The 17365-nt window shown below is 39.1% G+C and overlaps 1 protein-coding gene across 2 annotated transcripts in view; it reads right to left on the minus strand.

The window, feature by feature from the left end:
• Positions 1–2720: 2720 nt before the first annotated feature.
• Positions 2721–17365, minus strand: part of schip1 (schwannomin interacting protein 1) — a 43195-nt gene continuing 28550 nt past the window's right edge. For both annotated transcript variants that reach the window (XM_062418904.1, XM_062418905.1), the window contains 6 exons: positions 13628–13746; positions 12118–12235; positions 11290–11487; positions 6734–6857; positions 5910–6003; positions 2721–3618 (listed from right to left, as the gene is read on the minus strand). In XM_062418904.1, the coding sequence (XP_062274888.1) occupies positions 3567–3618; positions 5910–6003; positions 6734–6857; positions 11290–11487; positions 12118–12235; positions 13628–13746 (705 nt within the window). In that variant the 3' untranslated portion in view covers positions 2721–3566. The remainder of the gene's footprint in view (positions 3619–5909; positions 6004–6733; positions 6858–11289; positions 11488–12117; positions 12236–13627; positions 13747–17365) is intronic.

Genomic DNA, 17365 nt, shown 5'->3' on the forward strand with positions numbered 1-17365 from the left:
TGGTGGGTTGGTGACTGCTCCAGTTTCACGCTAAAATCTACACCAAGATCAAGACCACGATCAATCCCAATATTTCAAAATGGTGTGTGACAATAAGTAGGGGAGAACGGGGTTGGTAGTCACACTTTTTACTTTCATTTGAATTCCTCATAAACCATAAACTGAATAAATCCCCTTTTAGGAATAGAGTGGTCTTACTCTCCTTCAGCTGATTCTGTTCAAAAGATATGGGCCATCAAACATGTCTTCTGCACTTGTGACAACCAACCCCACGATGGGGATGGTTGTCACACACTATGGGGAAGGATGTCCCTGTGTTATTTTAATGGAGAAAAATAAAAAATGTAGACAGTCTTAAAAAATTATTTAAAATGTTTAGTTTCATTGAAATACAACAACCTAACACTGCACCAAGAGAACATAAACAGGAAAAATCATTCCTTTACATGCATTTTTTATCCTTCTATAATAATATTATGCATTTTCACCTCTCTGACTGCTCTTAGCTTTACATTTGGAGGAGTCTGGATCTTGTCTGTCTTTCTGACAAAGTTCCTGCTCATTTTGCCATCTTAAAAGAAAGAAAGAACTAGATATATCACACAATATATATGTAAACGGTCGCCAATAAAGTTGGAATAAAATATATTTGACCTCTTTCCATGAAATCATTGTGATTTATTCTTGATCGATAAAGTGTATATATTCTCAAAATTGTATTGATCAATCAATTTGTATAAATAGAAAATAAAAAGAGGAATGTGTCTGAAAACAAAATGTGTGTGTGTGTGTGTGGGGGGGGGGGGGGGGGGGGGGGGGTATATAGCCTATTCACTTCCACTGTAGTCCAATTATGACCAAAAACACATCAGGTAGCAACACCACTGTATTGGATGACGTGTTCCTTTATTCCCTTGAACATGGGCATCGTCCATCTTTTATTCTTCAAACACCTTCTTCCTTAGCTCATTAAATGCATGGCTGAAAATAGACCTTAAAAAGACACTCATTACTCCTGTTTGAGTAACATCTGTTACAATGTCCAACTCTTTTAGGAAATTACTGAGGCTTTTTTTTAAATGGGGGGGACACGCAGAAAGGTCCGCCTCGAACCAGGGTCTGCTGTGTATATAAACTCATTGTGTAAAAGCCTACAAGAGCAATACTGAAGAGTTGGATATTTACATTTTCACATGAAAAACACTAAACGCCCTCTCACCTCCATGTCAAGCAGTTTACTCCAGAAATGACCCTGGAAGTAAAATCTCACCTAAATTCTGAAACTTTCAGTGCCAAAATTTTTTAACAGCACCCTCTAGGGCCCGAGATCTGATGAATGTGACAACCAACCCCGTTCTCCCCTATTTTAATTATACTTTACTATCTCTATTCTATCAATATTTATTAAAAATAATAATCAATTTTGAGGCACTTGTAGCCTTTCCTACTCCTTAATTTAGGTTACTTACTTTACAGATGATTTTACATACAAAGTATTTGATAGATGCCTTTTTGTAGATTTAACTACGCAGCAGTATTAAGAAGTTAAGCACTTAAATTACACAAGCAGTTTAAGTCAGTTTTAAGTTGATTTGCATGGTTTTTGGTTAATTAATTAGAATGTACAGAGATAGCCAATATAAAGTAGTTAAAACTATCTTGTCCTCAACCTGCTACAATATCAAAATGCTGCTTACATACAATAAGTAGTAATAATAAAATAATATAATACATAAAGTAACATAACACTGTGAAAGACCATGTAAAAATCCATGTAAAAGTTGCAAAAACACTATTTTAGACTTCAGATTTTTCTTTGAGAGGTGATCATTGGGTCTAATATAGGCTAACATTATATATCTGCTCAAACTACTGTATAACTAGATACAATAAATCTAGAATACAATTTAAATCTTACATCATGCTTGTTAAAAAAGAGGTGTGAGACATAAAAAAGGAAGTGTCTTACCTCTGATGTTACATGTGTGTCAAATCTCTTTTCAGTATCTGCAAACAGCGTGTCAAAATGAAATTAAAAATGTGGAATTTTCATCAGTACACAAAGTATGACATCATCATCTCCTTATACCTTCCAGTCCCAGGTTTGGGACCTACAATCCACTTCTTGTGTTAAAGTCACTTCTGGAAGTGTACACTCTGAAACTGTTGTGGTGACTATGTTGTTAACAGGAGTTCCCTGGCCTTTCTCTCTGTTCACTGAAGGACCATCAATGAGTGAAACTTACCATCACTCAGTAAAAACACAGTATATGATTTGACAGATGACCCATCATTTAGGAGGGGGGGGACTTCCTCAGAGAAATATTTATATATTGTATGAAAGATAGCACCATCTTCATGACTAAACCTTGACTAATTAACAACTACTAGTGACCATTCATTATATTGTTCAAGTCCACATGTCATCATTATTCATTGGAAACAAAAATTCCTAATCGTGAGAGGGGTTGTCCAAATTAATATTCTTTTTAATAGTGACCCAACCCGAGAGAGTGAGAAATAAACTGTCCTGATGAGGCAAGGCCGAAACAGAGTGAGTGAGTGATTATGCTTCATAATTTCATCAGAATAAGGAAGACCACATGAAAGAGCTAAGTCATCCAGCTGCATAAATTCAACATATTGTACGACAAAACCAGCAATATATGAAACAAAGTTTATTCTTTATTTTACATATCTGTACATAAACATTTCTTCCCTCAAATAAAGTTTCTGAATACAATAGGATGAAAACGATATTAACACACTTATTCATTTAAAATGACTCGTGTCAGAAAATCAACATTCACAAAATGTTGAAGAGCAATTAGAGTGAACGTATTACCAAAAGCTACGACTCCACTACAAGGCAGGCATGTTTCTTTACACTCTTTTAGCACCTTCAAATAAACATTTCTCAGTTGAAAACTACCATTTGTGCAGAATAAAAACAGGTCGACTTTGAAATACTTTACTGTCCAACTTAAAATGATCTGAAGAAGTTAGTTTTCCATCGTTTTTTTTATACAATGTTGTTTCTTTTTTCTCATGACTGACTTTCTACTCAAGTTTTCACTATTATTTTATTTTTTTCCCACAATTTTTGCATTTGACAGTTATAATTTAGTGGCGAATGTAGAAAGTTAAAAAGAAACAGTAGCAAAGCAAGGCCGATCACTGCACAGTAAGCTGGGGGACAGAATCCATGACAACAGACAATCAGTTTTCTCTTCTCCCCTCCCAGGAAGAAGGAAGTGCTCCCCTGCACTTGGCGCTGGGATAAAATCACAGAAGCAGATGAAAGAGGGTGGCCAATTTTCTGTGCTGCTGCTACCACTGGAGTCAGTGGGTCGGACAGGAAGGTAGACATGGGGGAATGGTAAAGCAGCGAGGAGCAAAATACTTGGGACAAGCGGGCAGGATTTGGATCGACATGAGGGAGAGGTGGAATGGCCGGGAGAGGGTGGAGGGGTGAGGGGGGGTGGAGGGAAGGGGGGAGTCTGTTTTGGAACGGGGCTTAACTTGGTTTTGGCAGAGGGGAACAGGGTGGAGTGGGGACGGGCATCTTATTTGGATAGGGTCCTCTCAGCCAAATGTTTCTGCTGGCTCTCAGCATGCCTGGGAAGGAGAAACAATAGATACAGTCACTTAAAAGATGAGCCTGGTACTATTCTACACTTTTCTTCTTGTCAACAAATCCCATGATAACCCCAAAACTGAGAATGAATTGATCCGACTACCAAGTATTTTCTGTGTATGATATAGCCTATTCACTTCCACTGTAGTCCAATTATGACCAAAAACACATCAGGTAGCAACACCACTGTATTGGATGACATGTTCCTTTATTCCCTTGAACATGGGCATTGTCCATCTTTTATTTTTCAAACACCTTAGCTCATTAAATGCATGGCTGAAAATAGACCTTAAAAAGACACTCATTACTCCTGTTTGAGTAACATCTGTTACAATGTCCAACTCTTTTAGGAAATTACTGAGGCTTTTTTTAAAATGAAAATATACAGTTGAAACCAGAAGTTTACATACACTGTATAAAAAGACATATAACCTTTTTTCCCTCACTGTCTGACTTTATATCAGACGAAACTTTTCCTGTTTTAGGTCAGTTAGGATTACAAAAATGATTTATATTTGCTAAATGCCAGAATAATGAGAGGGATCATTTTTTAGACAATTTTTTATTACTTTCTTCAAAGTCAGAAGTTTACATACATTTCATTAGTATTTGGTAGCATTGCCTTTAAACTGTATGACTTGGGTCAAACGTTTTGGGTATCCTTCCACAAGCTTCTCACAACAGTTTGCTGGAATTTTGGCCCATTCCTCCTGACAGAACTGGTGTAACTGAGTCAGGTTTGTAGGCCGCCTTGCTCGCACACGCCTTTTCAGCTCTGCCCACAAATTTTCTATAGGATTGAGATCAGGGCTTTGTGATGGCCAATCCAAAACATTGACTTTGTTGTCCTTAAGCCACTTTGTAACTAATTTGGCGGTATGCTTAGGGTCATTGTCCATTTGGAAGACCCATTTGCGCCCAAGCTTTAACTTCCTGGCTGATGTCTTGAGATGTTGCTTCAATATTTCTACATAATGTTCTTTCCTCATGATGCCATCTATTTTGTGAAGTGCACCAGTCCCTCCTGCAGCAAAACACCCCCACAACATGATGCTGCCACCCCCGTACTTCACAGTTGGGATGGTGTTCTCAGGCTTGCAAGCTTCCCCCTTATTCCTCCAAAGGTAACGATGGTCATTATGGCCAAACAGTTCAATTTTAGTTTCATCAGACCACAGGACATGTCTCCAAAAATGAAGGTCTTTGTCCCTGTGCTCATTTGCAAACTGTAATCTGGCTTTTTTTATGTTGCTTTTGGAGTAATGGCTTCTTCCTCGCTGAGTGGTCTTTCAGCCCATGTCGGTACAGGACTCGTTTCACTGTGGATAATGACACTCTCTTACCAGCTTCAGCCAGCATCTTCACAAGGTCTTTTGCTTTTGTTCTGGGGTTGATACTCACATTTCTCACCAAAGCACGTTTGTCTCTGGGACACAGAACCCGTCTCCTTCCTGAGCGGTATGATGGCTGGACATTCCCATGGTGTTTATACTTGCGTATAATTGTTTGAACAGATGAACGTGGCACCTTCAGGCATCTGGAAATTGTACCCAAGGATGAACCAGACTTGTGGAAGTCCACAATTCTCTTCCTGATATCTTGGCTGATTTCTTTTGATTTCCCCATGATGTCACACGCACAGGAAGCAGTGTGTTTGAGGTGTGCCTTAAAATACATCCACAGGTGTGCCTCTAATTAACTCAAATGTTGTCAATTAACCTATCAGAAGCTTCCAAACCCATCACATCATCATCTGGGCTTTCCCAAATTGTTTAAAGGCATAGTAATCTTAGTGTATGTAAACTTCTGACTTTGAAGAAAGTAATAAAAAATTGTCTAAAAAATGATCCCTCTCATTATTCTGGCATTTAGCAAATATAAATAATTTTTGTAATCCTAACTGACCTAAAACAGGAAAAGTTTCGTCTGATATAAAGTCAGACAGTGAGGAAAAAAAAGGTTATATGTCTTTTTATACAGTGTATGTAAACTTCTGGTTTCAACTGTATATTTGTGACCCTTTAAAATATTTTCCATGTTTACCATGAACAAATAGACCTGGGGTGGAGTTGGGAACTCATAAAGTATTGAGACAGTCCAACATGCTCTTAATTTGGTCTTTCTTGACAGTTACAAAACATATTGACACTTGTAAGCTAAAGGAAGAAGTGTTTTCTGTAATGTGATAAAAAAAATTAAAAAAACTACACCAAATGTGTGAAATAATAATTGTAAAAGCAGTGAATTAATTTCTTTGAAAGTGCTTCCTCACCTGGTGAGGTCCTCTATGTCAACCAGCATGGCGTCTTGCTCCATGTGTAGTTCATCTCGGACCACTAGCAACTGTACTAACTCCTCATTCAGACCTGGAGAAAGTATAAGAGTAATATAAAAAGGTAGCCAAGCTACAGAGGTATCGATACAAATATGAAATATTTTGGAAATTAAAGATAAAGAAGTTATAATAATCAGAAACTTTCAACATTATATAACATACAGTATGGAAATATTTTAAACACCACAATGACCACAGCTGACATGCTATTGTCCTTCATCAACAGATGGCCATAAGTCCACATCAAATACTGTATGTCACAATGGCTTTCTGAAATTTCCTCTTGGCCATCTAAAAAATGATGAGCACTGACAGTCAGAGAACACAGCAGTGATCTGTGGTTGTTTCATATCACATGTTCCTGCTATTGTTCCCTCTGCCAAGAAAATATGAAGACACCAACAAAAGAGATTTTGAAGGGAAAATCTGTTTTGTAAGTAAAAACTAGCTCATGATTTTGGACTTGTGGGGACTTTTGGAGCAGCTTTATGTAAGATGAGAGATTATTCATCCCTGAGTACAAGGATCAATGTACAGTATGGTACCAGTAAATGCTCTGGGGAAGCTGTGAACTGGTACAGTTCTTTGAACTGACTAACATATATACAAGTACTTTCACATCCACTGAGCAGGGCAAGGGGTCAGTATGCATGTATGTTTTTCCCCATTTTTTTTCTTGCTCATTTCTGTAATTGAAAGTAGAGGTCAGAGACTTTGTGTGCATTTACTCTACTGTATGCAAGTGTGTGAAGTCAACTCACTTTCAATCTGGGAGTGCAGATCATTGACTATAACCTGGAGCTGCCCCACCGTCATGTCTCTCAAGTCGGTGGGCTTCAGGCTTCTCTTCATTAGACACTCACTGATGTGAGGCATGTGTGGGAGCTGCCGAAAAAATCACACACAGAGACACATGAAAAAAAGACACTTTCGACATGCTTTCTCTTTCTGTAGGTTGAAACATGATCAGGATATCGCCGGCTTATTTTTGGTGAGGATATAGAGATGTATAAAAACAAGGTTCAACTACAAAAATGACTCTTTAATGTCTATTTTTTCAGATATTTTATCAGTATTGCAATAAAGACTGCAGATGATGTGTACAATTGCAAACTTATGGATTTGTTATCATCATAAAATACGTGGACATATCACATATCAAAACGTTTGACTGATGCTTAATCATTTAAATAGTTATTAAGCAAATATTGAATATTGTTGGGTTTTTGGAGTGCGGGTCAGAAAAAACATAGCCAACCTCAAGATGCCACTTTTAGCTCCAAGAACTGGCAGTTTTCACTATTTTCCAGAATAGTATACTAAACAATTAATCTATTCACAAAAAAAGAATAGTAAGAGGGTTATTCCATAATGAATATGACTGTTTGCTAAATTAAAAAAAACCCTAAACTACAATGGCATGAATTGTAAATGAATTGAATGAAATCTGTAACTGAGTCAGCTGTTTTGATTGACACTTCAATCTGCTGCCTGGATTTGTATGATTAGTTGTATTTTCATTTGTTGAATTTTTTTCTGTGAGAAAGTACTGCTCTCCAGTCTCCCAGCTCTCTTTGTAAACTCCCCCCTGATGAAACAAAGGGGAGGTGTTCATCACTGTGTATACGGAGACTGTAAAGTTGGGGGATTACAAATAGGCACTGCTATTTGGTCACACAAACAGTGTGGCAGTGTTTTATACAATTACACAGAAGATGAACTCAGGTCTTAACTCGTCACTAGAGGCCAGCAATGATATTTATTTTCCTAGGAGCCCACTGTGAGCCCACCTGCAGACAGCAGCAACCTGGTTAATTTCCCTTCTCACATTTACAATATGATCTCTCTTTTCCACTCTGAGGCACGCTCATCTAATGAAAATGTCTGTTATGTAATCAAAGGCAAAGGAGCTAAGAGTGAAAATAAAAATCTTCCATATGACGGAGTGTCCTGGAGTTTTTGGACTTTTCTTTATGCCAATTATCTTATTTCCCAGTACGTGAGTAAATAAAGCTCCAAACACCCGCAGTTGCTGCATGTTCTCAGTGAACCGCAGAGTTGTGACATAAGGAAAAGAAAAATCACAAAGCACTGCATGTTTTTTTCAGGCACATACAGGCAGATCATTTGCTTTTTGTTTATCCAGCTTTCCCTCAGTCAGTACTCTCATCCAACCGGTCTACATTCTTTCTCTTAAGCCTCCAACACCTATTTTCTCTCTCCCGCCCTTCCACTTTCATCTCAAGTCTCGACAAACAGTAGGTGAAAAAATGTGGCAACTCTCTCTCTCTCTCTCTCTCTCTCTCTCTCTCTCTTTGCATGTGTCACACTGTAAGTGTTAGCTTCAGTGCGTGTCTTGTTGGCCCGCTGGTTTCTCTCCCCTCTTTCACTTTCACATTGGCGCTGATGTAACAGTACCAGGGACTGTCATGTGTCAGTTTCAGTTTCGAGTGACTGGGCATAGAGAGAAATGTGCGGTCAAAAGACAACGTGAGGGGGAGGGTACTAAGTGTCATAGTACTAATGAAGATTACAAATCACCATTTGAATATTCAATACTAGCAAACAAGCAATGACTCAATATCAGATTGAGTTACTACACTCTTTGAGAAATTTTGTTTTTATAGGAGAGTCTAAATTTCTCCTCCACTTCCATTTCTCTCTCTGACTTTCCCTCAAGTTTTCAGATTTAGGAAAACCCACACTTCCTGTACACACATACTTTTGGATGCAGGCTTAGAGTACAAGCTGAATTCCCACACTTCGCTGATGGCAAGCAGGTAGGACAAATTCAGTTTAGTTGGACCTGACTTAAACTAACTGGCAGCACGATAACAGCAGAGGGATTGTTATAGGGGAAGCATTTAGCACGTGTAACTTTTGCAGTTTAATAGATCTCTGGTGTTGTGGATACTGCAGGCAGCTGTACCTCTAATACATCTCAATATTCACTGTATGTCCAGTCCGGATGTGGCAGTGATGTCTTCTGACTGCTGAGCACTGCTACATCCCTAAACACTGCAGTCAATGCTTTCGGTGTATGAATTATAAATGGACCTGGGCCAAGCTGCCCTTCTTTTCTCTGAATAAGTAAAGCGGTTCTGCTTGCAAGTCCGGGTGGAAATCTAGTGTGCGTAAGTCTGACAGCGTGGGTGTGTGTGTGCCCTGCTGTGTGTGCTCCTGAGGAGGCAGTGAGGCAGACAAAATAGGATGAAATAATGATGAACAGGGTCATCATCACTGTAAAATGGGGGCAGAGAAAAAAAGGGAACAGAGGAGGGGAGAGTGATGCTTCCTGTGACATCATTGTAACATATATGTGACCCGTAAAGTTCCCATTTAACATTCATTTGTTACCGAAACACAAAAGACTCATCTATTCTCATGTGCTTTGACTAATGGTCCTCATGACAGATGTTGGTAAAGAGGCGATTCAGATAAAAATGTAATGTCACATGACACATATTGACCATAATATGTCAAAATGTGACATATTATGCTCTGAAACTATAAAGTAAATGAAAAAAGGTTATGTGTTATTATACATTATATCTGCTCCACTTAGTTGTATCACTCATTTAAGACTCATGTAAGATTTGCGCTAGATTTACAGTGCTATTAACGGCGGAAAAATGGTCAATGCGCTAGGTCCAAAAGGGTTGGACTTAAGTCCCCTCATTAATCATAGGTGTGTTTTGGGCGTAACACGCGGTAAACCAATCAGAGTGTCATCTCCCATTCCCTTTAAAAGCCAGGAGCTCTGTTACTTTGGTGAATGGCTATTATAACAGCGCATTTGCCAAGCAATGTGTTTCAAGAATAACATGTGAGTTACTTTTGCTGAAAAGAAAGTTATAACTGACCAGTCTGTGCAGCATCTCAGAGGCTGTACATTTATCAACATATCAGTCCTACAGTATAAACAGCTATAGATAACAGACACTGTAAGAATCACCCACATTCATTAACAGATTAATACAAATGTTTTAACCACAGATGTTCAGATGATTTTCTTGTTGATAAAATCACTAAGTGGCAGTGGAGCGTCTTTCCTCCAGAAGCAGACGTGGTTCTGAGACCCATTCTCCATAAAAACACCAACAACTCACTCTGTGCTGCATATTTTTTCACATCTCCTCCTGTCAGGTCACTGTGCACACAGCTGCACACCACATAGACATCGTGGCCATTTGTTTTTTAGTTATTTATCTTTTAATTACAGTTTTAGTTCTCTTTAAAATCGTTTTGTTCAGCCATGTAGTAACAGGTAAACTCATCAGGGGTTTAATTGTTGAAAGTATGGAAACCTGATCCATGTCATCTCAAGAACATGTGTTAAATATTGTTTAAAAACGGTTTCAATCATGTTAACCCCTCATACAGTTAGGTATGTCCATAACAGCACTCTCAAAGCTTCTATAGGAACTGAAATTGTTAATATGACATTGAGAGCATTGGTTATTGACATGTGTTGATGTCTTACAAACAGTGCAACATTATAAGCCTAACAGATGTAACTAGCCAAAAAGCTTCCTGACACCTCCACCATAATTTTAAACCTACAGGATTTTTTAGCCGCTCGTGGGCAGCAGAAACAAGCTATAGGCACAACACTGACATATTATCACCATTTGAGTTGATGTGGCAAACCTTTTGCCTTATTACACATTCAACATCCAGCACAGCATTATTAGCATTTGTTTGAGTTGCATTTCTGGCCACATGGTAAATATAAGTCCAATACCCAGACTCATTTTAGCTTTGTTTGTGGTCACCACCAACTCCTGAGAAAAAATATCTGGCTCTTTAGCTGTCATTTGGTGTTGGGCAGGTAGTGAACAGCAGAATTTCAGAGCATTTTCTCTCTGAAAAAAGCTGCCTGTTGGCTAGGAACACCACTTAAGAGAGCAATGAGAATGAAGCAGAAAATTAAAACAATGAGCTGAAAGCTCATGGAGCTGAGGGGAACAGCAGAGTTGGGTCATAATTCTCACTACAAGAAGTCATATGATCCATTGTTAATATACAAGTATTGATTATAGCTGCTTTAAAGTCAAACCAAAAGCTTGAAACAGGAAATCTGTGTCTGTAATGTTTTTTGGAGTAACTCTACTCTTACACATTATAAATATCAGTGGGTCTCTTGGTTTTTTACATATATATAATTTTGTGTTATTTGTATGCTACTATATAACTATTGGCCAGTCTTTTGAAATGTATTCTAAAATGTCCGAGAACTTGGGAGCAATGCAGAAAATCAGTGTTTCACATTTTTTGAAAAGTATTTATCAAAATACACTATAATTCTGCTACTGACCAGGTCAGCCACTGGTGACTTCTTGCGATTCTGTTTCTCCACCTCCACCTGCATCTTGGCCATGGGCTTTGCCATAGCCAGGGCTAACTTTGCCTCTGCCTGCAGCTTCTTCTGTCGACTCAGGAAGTCTGTGTCCTCAATAGACTCTGAGTCGTCCTCTGTGGTGTCCCGGTCCGAGTAGGAAGAACTCTGCTTGGACTACAGGGAGGTGGTGGTGGTAGGAAGAGGGAGAACAGACAAGAATGGAGAAGTGGAATGAAATATGAAGGAGGTGAACAGAATTAGAAATTTGCGGGTAACATCAGTGGAAGGGAAAAAATAAAGATAAGAGAGACCAGGTCAGAAGATTAATGTTCTTATATTCTTAGCATTTTGGTATGTAAAGTTCATACATTGACAGGAATGTCAATGTACATCAGCTGGGATGTGGGGAGAGTGGGGATAAACATGTGAAAAGATGATAATTTTCTCTTTCTACCGCTCTTTAAGTTAAACATGTCTTAGGCTGACAGAAGGTCAATGTGGCCATTCACCCATAGCTGTGGTGAGCGTATTCAAATTCACCTCTCATTTGCTGCCTTTGAAATGGTTAACAGGCCAGAAAACATGAGCAAATAAATTCATAACGCAACTAAACCTGATTCATAATGAATTTCTACATCATTGCTTTTAGTCTTGCTCTGTCTCAGAGCTCACACATGCAACCACTTTCTGTCAGTTCTGTATATCATCATAACAGTAGTAGTTTCCAGACTGCTTTCATTCATGAATTCTTGAGAAATACACTAACAATTTTGAGTGTAGTTAATGTTGTACATCAGTGCGTACCATAGGGGACAGAGGTGTGTCCAGACTGGTCTCTGTCTTGCTGTCGTCTGCATCGCTGTCCTTGTCGCTCCCACTGTCGTTGACAAAACAGATCTGTAAGTTCATCCCGCTCTGCAGCCTGCAGGAAGAGACAGAGATGGAAACAGATGCAGACATGTTAATATTAATAAATGCAGATAAGAGTCATGTCAGTTTAATGTTAGCTGCTTCTGCATTATTTGACTCGGACCAGGGCCAAAACAGACAGTGATGTCAATATCAATGCTGCTAATACAAATGACCTATGATGAGTTCAACAACGTGCTTTACCTCAATAGAGCATTTAGAGTGCTGTGAGTACTACTTTATGCACTCAATATTGTGTGCACTAGAGGTACAGAAATATAAAGAAAATGGAGAGTCAACAGCCACTAGCCACCTTCTTCACCAGAGCAAAGAGCTGGCTGTGGATAGAATTAAGGAGGGCTTGAGTTTTTAATCATCTCCCCTCTTGTCTTCAGTATGGATCGATCCAGGATGCCTCCAGTAGGTCTGATCCAATCTGCCTGGGACCGGTGGGGGTGTTTTTGCCACGGAGGAGCGGAATAACACTAGGTGTGAGAATAGTGCCCACTTTGGATCAATAATCTGCTTATTCAATTCAGTAATTACAAACAGAGCTGATTGATTACACAGCATAGATCCAATCAGTCCCGATTAAAATAGAACTTGAGTGGTCGATTGATTTTTGTTTTTGTTTTTTTTCTGGAGAGGCAGCATCAAAAAACTCCCTCAAACATAACAGCCACTAAATTGTACGCTAACTTTTATGACGACTAGAAGCTGCTATGGTGAAATAACATACAGTCTAGAATCCGACTGATATGTTGGCTGGTATGAGCTTTTGCAGATATATTTATATTGGTGAATAAGCTAAATGCCAAGGAAACATTACATATAATGCTTCCATTGCATCATCTGTCTGACTATTTCCCTATTGTCATGTCATTAATCTATTGCGACAATATTGAGAAAAATCCATGTGATTCAAATCACCGGAATACAAAGAGCACTTAAGCCAGATCATCGAGTTCCAGTAAGGTATAGTGTAGGAGGGGCTAAGTGAGAGAGTGTGTGTGTGTGTGTGTGTGTGTGTGTGTGTGTGTCTGTCTGTCTCTGTGTGTGTGTGTGTGTTCGAGTGCACAGAGTTTTTAGGGAAGTGAAAGCCACAAGGGTCAATCGTATCTGGCTCATTGTACAAATCCTGTTATTCTCTTTTCCTTCCTCGTTGCAAGTGACAGTAAGTTACAGTAAATCTGCAGATTTATTTTTGATTGTGTTTTTTTGTTTTTTTGCTTTGTTATTTCATGTTTCTTTGCATATAAATGACCGCTACTAAAATAACTTCCCCTTTCAGTGAATAATGAGACCACAAAAAATACTAGAAACCCCACATCTTGTATTTTCCAGGGAGCAGTCACATGTTTATTGGTTAAGAAAAAAGTAATGTGAAAGAAGCCAGAAGTCTTACCGTGAGGACAGGCTGGGTTTGCCGCTCTTGCTGCAGCTGGTATAGATGCCTGGCCCATCATCGAAGAAACTGCCCAAGGCCAACTTCTGCCTGATAGACTCCCTCTCATTCTTTTGGGCCTGCAACAGGAGATTAAAAAGATATGGTTACATTTTTATGATCTTTTGTAACTTATTGGTTTCCAACAGAGATATCTGTCATTCCCATTCACAGTGAGGTTAAAGATCAGGGTCAGGCTGAAAGGGTTTACATATCTTCCTCATAGACACTTCAGCAGGGTGGATGCTTGTAATCACAACAGCTTAAACACAAGTACTTAAATAGTTTCCTGACATACCTGAAACCCTTATCTCCTCAAGACTAGCTGCATGCGCAAATAGAAACTCTTTTACCCTGAGCACTTTCTCACAGTCCTAATCGTCGGTGCAAGTATATTAATAGCAGCAGTCTCGCTTTATTTTGCAGTAAAAGGTTCAGTGTCATCTTAACAAGCTCTGATACAAAGTGTGGTGTCAGCTGAAGCGCAGAAAAAAACCCATTTAAAATGTCTAATTAGGGATCATAACATGTTACCACTATTTTACAGACAGGTGGTGCTGTTGTCTCAGAGAACAACCAGTATGGACTCACACACTCACAGCAGGCCTTCTCATGCAGGACTCACACAGGATTAAGTTTGGTAAACTCCAGAGGAAGAGCACTAATACCAGTTTTATACGTGCGTAAATCTGCAAGAATCCCAATGTTAGTTAGTTCCTGAGTTGCTGTCACTTGGCCACATCCCAATCCTGAATTCCTAACTCAGCGTTGTCATTGGCAGCACTTCACAGGTTCATACAAACACTGGTCCCCATAGGACATATCCTCTGTGTTGATGGCAGATAAACACATCCAGCTGAGGTCCAAAAAACTCACAAACAACTCAGACTGTCTCTAATCAAATGGGTAGAGTTATATTCTATGAAGCACCTATTCACACATGCTACTGTTGCACACAAACACTAGAGCCCAGATTTTTGTCATGACGTTATGAATTATATATATTGTTTTTGCAAGAGGCTTTCAGTCTCTCAGACACTCCGCAGTCTGCCTCAACTTCAGCCACTGCAGCGCAGAAATCTCTACGCCTGAAGGACAGTGTTTACAGAGTTTACATGATGTGAGCTGTAAAAACATAGGTTCAGAACACTTCTTCCCAGTCTTTTCCTTTTTTCACATCATATGAGATGCAGAGTAGAGATGGGAAAGACTTCCATGTTAGTGAATTGCGAGTGCTCACACCATCAAACAAGACTGTAGTATAATAACTGAGTTGATTGTCTGAGATGTAAATATACTCTAGATTGACAATAAAATACTATATTGATTGGGTGTAATACCTTGAACGACAAACTTTATGATACTTTCATTAATGCTTGTTTGGTTATGAGGCAAAAATGTTTTTCTATTTCTTTCTTATTATTAACCATATGCCATAACCAGATGCCTAACATTATTTTCTTGTAACACTTTGGAGGGCTCCGACCTCAAAATTGAGAAATAAAAAAAAAAGGTTAACAGGGATGCCGAATGGTTAAGAAGTATTTTGCTCTTCCTCTCTCTTCCCCATACATATTTCCTGTCTCAGCCTTCACTATCAAATAAAGACAAAATGACGAAAAAAAAGTGAGAGGGTAAGAAAGTGATGTTCCGATAGCCTGAAGCATAATTTCTGTCCCTTCCTTTTTGAATCATCTCATTATTTCCTCTTTTCACTTCTTTACACATCCTCCACCTGTCTCATCCATCTCTGTTCCTTGCATTCCCATGCTCTCTTTATCCACTTGATTCAGCCTCACCAGTCATTTGTCTTCCTCTCTCTCCCTTATTATCCCCAATTCCAGTCATCTCCTTCCATCTCCACAGCTCTCCGTCTGCCTGCAGGCCTCCACAATTCTCCCATCACGTTATTTTCCCCCCCAGCTCCTTCTGTCCTCTCCAAATCGCTTATCACACCTTCACCTCTCTCCCACTTGTTTTCTTTACTCTTTTGCTCCCTTCTTTCCTTTCCTCTCTCTGTCTGGCTCTCCTGACAATAGTGTGCAGGCGTTGGTTAGAGTGCCTTTACCAAGGACAAATTAACATAATCCCACTCCACACAAGAGCCCGCAAGACGCACTTGGCACTACCAGTACACACACTGGCATGTAGAGGACCCTGGCACTGCTTCTTAAAATGTGTGTGTGTGTGTGTGTGTGTGTGCGTGCTTAAAAGAAAGATAGCCTGAGGAGTCAACATGAACACACTTGAGAGTTTCAATTCAATGCTCCATACCGACAACAGCAGCCTGTAAGGTAAAGTACAGGTCAAACACACATTTATGTACACAAACATCAATCATACAAGCCTGACTACAGTACAGCTGACTCGCTGTCAGTCAGTCAAGTTACTACACAGAACACTGGTTCACTGGGCATAGTTAACCGTTTGTTCCCCTCATGCAGTGAGGGCTGAGAAGAAACACAAATGGGGGCTGTGCTGAGGTGCAGCTGTGGAGGAAGTGTGACACATTCAGGAGGAGTCGGAGGATAGTTTGCATTAGAATACTGTGTAATAAAACAACACTGCTGTGAACTTTTAAGAATAGTTTCTTAAAGCTATTCTTTAAAGCTCTATAGTCACAGGTGAAAAATATTTAAATAAATGAGGTGGAACAGACAGCATATGCTGTTGCAATGATTTAAAATGACAAATATTTCATATACCGCCACTGGTAAGCTCATCACTCCTCAAGGGCAATCTAACTACTGCCTTGGGATAATACTTACTTATTTACACAAGACCACAAATTACAAGCATTCGTAAGAACAATCTGTTTAACACATTGCGTGACATGAATCAGTTATATTTAAATATACTAATAATAGAAATACAACTGTGAAAGAGTCAGGGTGAAATGCATAACTTCTGCATTGATTAGACTGGTAACTGCTCTGTGTCATGATTATTTTCATCATCATGTAATCTGACAGTATTTTTTCTTTTTATTGATTTATCAAATTTAACATTTTGTCTATAATTAATAAATGTCAGAAATAGTGAAAAAATACTAGTAAATTTTGGCTGAAACTAATGTCAAAATCCAATTAATTTTCTGTGTGTTGATCATTAATCAACTGATTGTTTTAGCTCTAAGTCACACTCTGGCACTGATGAAATCAACACTGTAACATAGCATTACATTCTCATGATAAGTGTGGGGGGAAAAAAACCTCTAAAACCTCCACCAACTCTGAAGTTATCACTGGATTAGCAAGTAGGAGGTCATGTATGAGTTTATCTCACAGCTGCCTGACAACAAAACTTCCTGTCCTTCTCTAAACATCATCTGTTATACAGCATGTTTGTGTTGTGTGTTTGTTTGTGTCTAGGTGGGCTGTTAGTGGTAAAGCAGTCATCATTGCAGCCTCATAAACCATTTACAAAGGTGTGGAATATGCCACTGAGGAGTGGAGGTGCGAATGGGTAGTAAGTACATGCTCCTCTTTTCACCTCTTTTTGTAAGCACTTCTCTTATCATCCAAACCAAAAGAGGTAGAATCTCCCGCAACACTTGTAGTATATAGAACAACTTTATTGTTAGACGAATGCATTCTGGCTTGGGCCTTCATCACGCTTTCCTGTGGTCTTCATCTGCAAGTGTTGCTGATGTTTTGAATCCCTATTCTGCTCCTTATCATCCAAACCAACAGCTCTACC

The sequence above is a fragment of the Scomber scombrus genome, chromosome 5 (assembly GCF_963691925.1).
Source record: "Scomber scombrus chromosome 5, fScoSco1.1, whole genome shotgun sequence".
Classification (NCBI taxonomy): Eukaryota; Metazoa; Chordata; class Actinopteri; order Scombriformes; family Scombridae; genus Scomber; species Scomber scombrus.